Source organism: Opisthorchis viverrini (genome assembly GCF_000715545.1).
Source record: "Opisthorchis viverrini unplaced genomic scaffold opera_v5_72, whole genome shotgun sequence".
Classification (NCBI taxonomy): domain Eukaryota; kingdom Metazoa; phylum Platyhelminthes; class Trematoda; order Opisthorchiida; family Opisthorchiidae; genus Opisthorchis; species Opisthorchis viverrini.
This window is the reverse complement of record NW_008751728.1, coordinates 1,599,193-1,607,333: the sequence shown is the minus strand read 5'-3', so window position 1 is coordinate 1,607,333 and position 8,141 is coordinate 1,599,193. Positions and strand designations below refer to the sequence as shown.

Sequence of the window (8,141 nt, the reverse complement as noted above, 5' to 3'; positions counted from 1 at the left end):
GACCCCATCAAATGCTTTTGAGAAGTCGAAAAATATGGCATCCGATATGAGTCCTTCGTCCTTGGCTTGGGTTAAGCTGTCCGTAAACACGAGCATGATTGTCACACAAATACGGTTTGGGAGCAATCCGTGTTGAGCTGGAGATATCAGATTGCTGGAAGTAAGGTGATCTAGGATGGCACGCTTCAAAATGCGTTTCACCACCTTTCACGGCACGCTAGTAAGGCTTCTATGCCCATTGCTGCCAGGCGATAGTCGGTCACCAGTTTTGTAGATTGGCGTGACAGTTGCCTCCTTCCACTTGGGTGTGTCAATTTCTGCCTCACACAAAGCCAGCTGCCACGGAACTGCGTATCCCTTCCACGACCCTCGACTGCCGTTACGAGACTGTCCATAGACCAAAGCATGTCAGTGCGATGATGGCATAGCACTGTCCTACCTAGTGAGATGGCACTCCCCCAACTATTTTCTCCGGAATCTCGACAGCAACCCCACGCCCACTCAAGCATGTAGTCACGACTTCGAGCAGTTTCCTCCGGCCCCGTCTCTTGGGTGATCTCTTCCGTATCCAATGAATTTTCGCTCAGATTTGGCTAGCCTGCTTTTTCGACTGAAATTTCGGCTTGCCTGCTCCACAAGTTCAAATCCATATACGGAGTTCATGTCGCCCTATGTATTAGCAACTTGTTCCCACTCAGCCTATTCCCCTGCAACTGACTTCCCTACAACAGTGCAACCAGTGAGTCCGCTTACTTTCAGATGAAACCACACCACATTTTCAGAAATTGCCATGCGATCCCAATTTGGATTATCCCATCTCCGTCTCCAATTTTGCTCGTTGTGGCTCCGGCAATTTACCTAACTGTCCAAGGTCACTCATGGTCAGCAATGGTTTTCAGTTTTAGTTAATGCCACCTGGCTTTCTTTGAACTAGTCGGTCCTCATGCCCGTTGTTCCCACGAAATCATGCATACCTTCTAGCTGCTATCTCCCGGATGACGCTTCCACAATAAATGGGAATCCTTTCACCCATTCCACGGAGATGTCGGCCTCAGATACTCCTGTCCTTTCAGCTTTTCACACCAGGTGCAGTTTCAGGTTGTCAGAGCACGCACACTCGGCTTTTCAACCCTGAGCTCCTGTCACCTCTGAGACAAAATGGTTGCAATTTTTAGGCTATGCGTAAGACCGGGAAATTCTGTCCCTTATCCCCATCTCTTTACACCCAAAGTTGTAGGCTTGCACTTCAAGGCGTCCAACGCTCGTTCACGAAAAAGCTGGTCCCTCTGTCAAACTCTCTCTCTTACCGCTCACAGTGTCAAACCTTAGGCCTCGAGCCACTATGGTTTAGACGGTTTAAGAGGAGTCTAACTCTCCTACACCGCCTGCCGCATAAAAGTGCCTTTATAGCAGAGGCTGGACCAAAAGTGAACCCACGTCCTCGCTACCGATTCCGTAACTCCTGCAAACTTTTTGTGTCCCCCCAGCTAGTACAACTACACGCCACTACTTCTTTCTAGTTTGCTACGTTCGCATCTGAAACAACTTTCATGAGCAGCTGCAAAACATCACGCATTATCATACTTTTACTCAGTCCGTGGACAGATTCCTTACCTGTGAACCTGCTGCCGTCCTACTAAAAGCTCAACTACCCCCGGACCTGCGAAATGGGTCCAGTGTGTATTTGAGTTTGGCGAAGATACAGTTAGTGGGCAAGTAAAAGATCCTGTTATCATTTCTTCCTGTCCTCTCGACTCGCTTTAAGCTATTGTAGGACCTAAACGCTCACTTAATCTAAATATGCCGTGTTACTGGCCTGATTAATTTTCTTTTTCCACCAGCCAACTTTTACCTCGTCCTAGTCAAGTCCTAGTCAAGCCCATTTCGTCAACCAGACAAAGAACATACCCACCTGCTTCTCTCGAAACTGGTCACGAAGGCCTTCACCATGCACCACTTATAGATTAAGGCTAATAATAGTGCTTCGGGGACTTGTGACCATCCCGTCTACGATCAACCCCCCTCCGAGATTGTTCTAGTATTGTCCACTTCACCAATAATTCCCAGGAAATCTAGTCAACCATCTCAGAAGTTCAGCCTCCGCCAAGCTTGCATGTTTGATTTCCCTTACTAGCCGTGGGGAGCTGTTGTCCGATCACTTACCACGTGTATACCGTCTTTGTTCACATTAGCCCCTTCTTTGCACAACGGAGACCTTATATTCAGAATCTTCGGGTAAGCCAAAAATTACCGCCATGTGATCTCCCGTTCCAACGAACCCAACGGCTAGCCTAGGCGACAAAGTCCTTTTCTTCCCGAAATTAAGCACCTACTTTGGTTCATCTTTGGTTCATCTAGCAATAGGTTTCTACGTCAGCGAACAAATCCGCCCTTTTCTGGGCCCATTTAGCGTGCTATCTTGCCGTTTTATATTTTGTATCAACTGATACCGTTGTATCTGATGTCTCTTGGCGCTCAACAGGCAATGCTGCACTCATCCTATTTCTTCCTCATTCCCCTTCCTCCCAGGCTTCAAACTTCGGCTGCAGTTGCCCAAACACTCCGTACAACCTTTATTCATTCAACCTGGCTGGTACTTGGCCCACATTTACATGGTCCCTCAAATGAAGGGAAAGTATCCGTGACCCTGCATCGTCCTCACTCCATCTGGTTAGTCTCCTTGCCTAAAACAGGTACAGCCGCCATGGAAATACGTATCCTCTGTCCGACTGCAGCACCCATGACGACCGTTATGCGGCTAGACGTAAACCGAAGTATGTCAGTGCAGTGATGGCACTGCACTTCCATACCCAGTGTAGTGGCACTCCCGCGACTGTTTTATTCAGAGGCTCGACTACAACCTCTCGCCCCCTTGAGCCTGTAGTTGCAGCTACGACCAATTCTTCCACCTGGCTCTAACCCCCTCTTGGAAAAGTTCATTCTAATTCAATAAAACTCGTTCGGATTTGATCGACCTGGTATTCTGCTGCAATTTCGGTTTTTCTCTTCCACAAGTTCGATTTCATACATAGTTTTCGTTTGGCCCTATGCATTAGCAATATCTCCCCGTCGAAAGTATCCCTTGCACTGGCCTCCCTACAACGGTGGCGCCAGTGAGTCCACTTAGTTTCAGGTTAAACTATTTTTTGAGACAAAACTTGCCATACTTTTACTTCGAACTATTCCATCTTCATCTCCATCTTTGCATGTTGTGATTCTGGCCAGTTGCTCAACCAACCAAGGTACTCATGGCCAGTAATGGCTCCCACCTTTAGTTCGTGTCAGCCGGCTTCACCTTTGAACTAGTCGGACCCCATGTACATTATTCTAGTTTTTCTCGGTTCATGCAACTACGATGACTTTTAACGTAGTAAGCGTGTCTAGTTGGTTGCATCATCCTTCCCGTTGCCCTATTATCTGTTGCATCTAGGCTGTAAGACTCGATCAAGCTTCCTTCAGCACGCTAGGTACAAGTTGGGAAGTGAACACAGTATTATTATTTCACGAGATGTTGCCCAGTGTTTATGACACTGTCCTCCTTTTTGCGCACCGTCCAGTATCCGCAAGTTCTCACAGTCATGCTTTGTCCTGACTGTTAACGTGCGGTCATGCCTGACGGTATGCTACACACAAGTTGGGAATAAACATTATTATTATCGGAAAATTCGCAGCCCGTTCCGTGGACTGTAAAATTACAAGGACAAGCCGCTAAAAGTAACCAAATATCAGGCCTGTTGGACGGCTGCTTCATCGGCCAAAGACAAAAAAGCCTTGCCCTATGTAGCACGTAGCGCCTACGACTTTCATTAGTAATTACTGGCGAGGTGAATCTTCGCTTGTTGGGTTTTGGCTCACAGGATTTCTTTCGATTTTAATCCAGGGATTTTATCGTGAACCTCGAACCTCGGAGGCACATTGCTTTTTTGTTTTATTGGCACGATCATCATACTTGACACATCAGACTCTTGGATAGCCAGAATAGTGTATTTTTGCGCAATACTGTTCGTCTCGCCTTAATGAGCTTTATCTCGTCTTGCAGGAAATTTAGCTCTAATATTCTTCTTCGGCTTTCATTGAAGTTTGTACAAGGCTACCCCTATTCTTGACGCTTCGGTGTGAGAGAAACAGCGAAGGCAGGAAAAACCTAGGAGTAGTGAGCCACAGTAACTGGTTGCAAACCAAACCAACGATCTCACTTTCGGCAGGAAAACTCCTGGACATTTCACGGCAGCAGAACTTGGCACGTTGGTAAGCATCGACGGTATCCGTTCTCTTTCTCGTAAGCCGCCATCGGCTTGCATGCTGAATAAGTTTTGAACGCTAAATCTCGGCAAAATTATGGAAGAGTGGTCAAGGGAACACGAAAAGTGACTGGCTTTGGTGATTTCAATGGCCCTTGGAGTGCTTGGCCGCTGGCTCAAAAAGTGGGAACGGTTGAACAATATTGGCTTATGAATTTCATTTTTCTAAAGCTCTACCTTGACACGAACTTATCAGATACTTTCAGAATCGTTCCAAAACATCTGTCAGATAAATGCTTTGGTAGACATCTGTTGTCGACGCCACAACGCAATCGAAATGGACGCATAAGATTTTGCGAACTTCACTGGTGTGGTCCATATTCCATGGCACTCTTCAGAGATCTCATCTTAATCAATCACCGCAACGCAGGTATTCAAGCGGGCCAAATGTATGAATTGGGCTGGTTATGAAGCGGACTCTTTTGAGATCTGCTACCTAATGACAGATACCTACCAATACTGAGGGGAACAAGCAATTGGTAAGCATCTAAACACCGAATGAAACATAAAAGCTACCAAAACACTATTGGCTTCATAAAGAATGAAACTTTTCGGGGCACCACGCAACTGAGGCCACGTGCGCATCCTGTTTGTGAAGAGATAAAATGTATCTAGCATCAAGATGCCGTACATCTACTGGCTCTCTAGCAGAAAGCACATCTAAGTTGTCAACGGTATTCCCAGGGCCAAAGATTTGGTTACGGACACTTAGCAAAAGTGCTGACGCCCGAGGTATCGGGACGCCTTTTGGAGCCATAAAAGTAGCCAACCTCGATTAACATCCATTCCCTCATCGAAAATAGCGGCTTTTTAGAATTTTGAACCATCTTGCTTAAATGTATGTATATGATACAAATCACATATAGGCGTCTTAATGTCCCACACTGCTTATAAATATCTTAACCAGAGCAAGTTTAATTCCCAGCCAGTGCCACCACCTGTTATTGAATTTGTGTCCCTTCTTTTGAGTAACTTGCAGTAAGTTCATTTCATTGGCCGATTTGACGTAGAAGAAAGTGCTTTCAGACGAGGGCTCCTCGGTTCTCTCTATATATCTTTGTTTGTAAACAGCGTACACCTGGCGTTTGATATTCGTTTTCCGTTTGTTCACATCATAACAACGGGAAGGTAGCCGTAGAGTTTCCAAAGCGACAAAGTTTTGTTGAACAGATGGCCTAGTGTTGAACTTGAGGAAGCTCTTCCAACCGGCCGTTCAAAACTTTTACGTTCGTTTAAACTTCAGTGGCATATTCTAGACTTCCCAAATTAGGATGTCACACGGAGGCTAGAAACGGGCTCTTGAGCTTGTTTAGATTTTCGGGAGATTCCCTCGCAGCTTATTTTAGCTTTGCCGCCCGGTGCTAGAATTGGCACTGGAAGATTGTTTTCCATAAATTATGATCCACTCCTACACTCAGCACCAAAATGTGAGGCATGTTGTGCCAATGATTGACATGCCCAAGTCATTTGGCCAGTGTTTTGCAGTGCCTGAATCTGTCTCCTTGAGCGTCCCTGGTCTATGGAGGGTCTATGATAGCCAAGCAGCAAACAGATGGCAATTAGGAAAACCGTTAGCATATGCCAGAGACAGAAGCGCGACTGTAACCGATCCCTGAGACACAACTGATCTAACCGCCACTGACCTTGAGAATTCTCACCTTTTCTGAATTACGAACCAGAGATCCTCCTAGAAGGGTTTATAATATCTACGTAGGTTGCTCGTGCTAAAAACCCCAGTGAAGTTGCAGGAAACGTTTGTGAGCGGCAAGACAGCAAGTTTCATCTCCTCAACACAAATTCGTCACTGGAGGCGATGCTTAACTCGTCCTACTTCAAATTGGGAAGGTTCTAGTGCTGCTCCGGTTTTTTAGCGAACACCTAGAACTTGAGTGAAAGGACACTGTTTCAACACATAAAAGTGCACCGTTTATGACGCTATTCGTTGTATTTGAAGCAAATTCCTAAGCTGTACTGCCGAGTACAACAGTTTCGATGGTATCGGTTGGCCCAAAACCTACTCAAGTCTTGGGGCCCAATGCTTGGTTTGGATCAGATGGCGCCAGCTCTCGGAGAAAATAAGGGTACTATCCATATCAGAATACCTCGGCATTTAGGGGAAATATATATCCCGAGACTTTTAGGGCAAGTGGGTCACTATGAGAAACTTAAACGGAAAGGCCTTCATCCTGACCGCCTTTCTCGACACGGGTTGCCTATCACGAGATTTTCCAAAGCCCTGCTTCTTTTGCCATCTCTTTAATCAATGGCCCCATTTTTGGACAAGGTGCTCCAGTTAAAGCATCGAACAGAAAAATTTTGCAGACACATGAGATCTAAAACAGTGCAACAAGCGCTTTAAACATACATCAGTTTGACTGACTACTACGGGCCCCGTTGTTTCACAAGCTTGAGTCGTACGGTATTCAAGTGAAAGTTCTACACAGGATTAGGGCTTTGTTATCGGACGAAACACTCCGAGCAAAGTAGGCTTGGCGTACACTTCTTCGGCTCTCTTAGTTGGAGTCCCACAAGGAACCGTTTTGGGATTGCATCTGGTTCTCATCTACGTTAACGATCTTCCGGAAGTCCGTTCAAGTTCACGTCAACTTTTTTGCGGGCGACTTGAAATCCTGGATTTCTAACGCCAGCGCCCTCCTAATGAATGTAGACGCTACGAAGCAGTAGTCGTTGGAGTTTTTTTTGCGGCTTGAAATCCTGGATTTCTAACGCCAGCGCCCTCCTAATGAATGTAGACGCTACGAAGCAGTAGTCGTTGGAGCGGCACCCTCCTCTGAACGATGAAACATGCGTTCACATGCAACTTGAGGAAACTCAGCAAAACTCTCGCTCATGCATTGTGAGAATGAACCAAAACACATACCAAGAGTAGACACCAAAAATAACTCAGCTCTCTGGATATGCGCAAACAAGTCTTTCTTGGCGCACAAGGTAAAATCTACCCAAAAGTTAATCGCCGTCCAGCGGATAACTTGATGCACCTTCTTGCACATCACTCGGATGCATTTTCAGACGCCCCATGGGGCCTACCTCAAAAAAACAAATTAAACGCGTCAAACACTTCGTCTATTCAGGAGGCAAGAAGGACGTCAAGCACATTCAGCATGTCCAACGAGCAGCTGTTAGAAAGGTGGCCTGCCTTCATAGATTCATGTATTGATACGGGGACCGATGCTTTCGCTCAAACTTCCGGGTTGGCCTTGTTCTCGCTGTTCAGTGGCTGCCGTTCAGCCGAAAGGCAAAGGCGAAGGAATCTGTGGCACTGTTTTTGGGTTCTCAGCGCGAAGCAATAATCTTACTAGTGAGAGGGGTTAACCATAAAGGCACCTAAAAGTACTTTGGGCCAAGTACAAGATGTTGCGTGGACAACCAACGGAGGAAGGCTATTCCACGCAGCGACCAGCCGAGACGAGAAAACTGTTGCCTGAGAAAAGGTGCGTGCTTTGAGCCCCGCCATGTGTTAATTAGGTCGACGGTGGAATAACTGTTGGCCAAATCCTAGTCAAGCAGAGAATAAGTAATCGTTCGGTTTCTTTGGAGATTCTGACACTAGTCGAAGGGCCGCTGGCTATTCGCACAATGAGATTGATTTCTCGAAATCTACCGCATTTTCAGACTTGCCACTTGATAGTGTAGAATGTCTATGTATAATGTACATGCTCCTGTATTATTGAAAATCCTTTACTATGGCGATTTGTTTAAGTGAACTAAATCCCCAGGTGAATAAACACCGCCGACTTTGAATACCTTAACGGAGGAAACAAATTGCGAATTGTGGAAAAGGTTGACTCACATACAATGAACGTAACTTTCAGGTATTTT

At 46.0% G+C, this 8,141-nt stretch overlaps 1 protein-coding gene across 1 annotated transcript; it reads left to right on the top strand.

The window, feature by feature from the left end:
• Positions 1-571: 571 nt before the first annotated feature.
• On the top strand, positions 572-6,943 carry T265_04406 (hypothetical protein; the record flags this gene model as incomplete). Its single annotated transcript, XM_009169145.1, has 9 exons — positions 572-673; positions 935-1,098; positions 1,238-1,519; positions 1,874-1,979; positions 2,483-2,670; positions 2,694-2,880; positions 3,016-3,113; positions 4,206-4,248; positions 6,752-6,943. 9 exons carry the CDS (start codon positions 572-574, stop codon positions 6,941-6,943), a joined length of 1,362 nt encoding a protein of 453 aa, XP_009167409.1.
• Between the last annotated feature and the right edge of the window lie 1,198 nt (positions 6,944-8,141).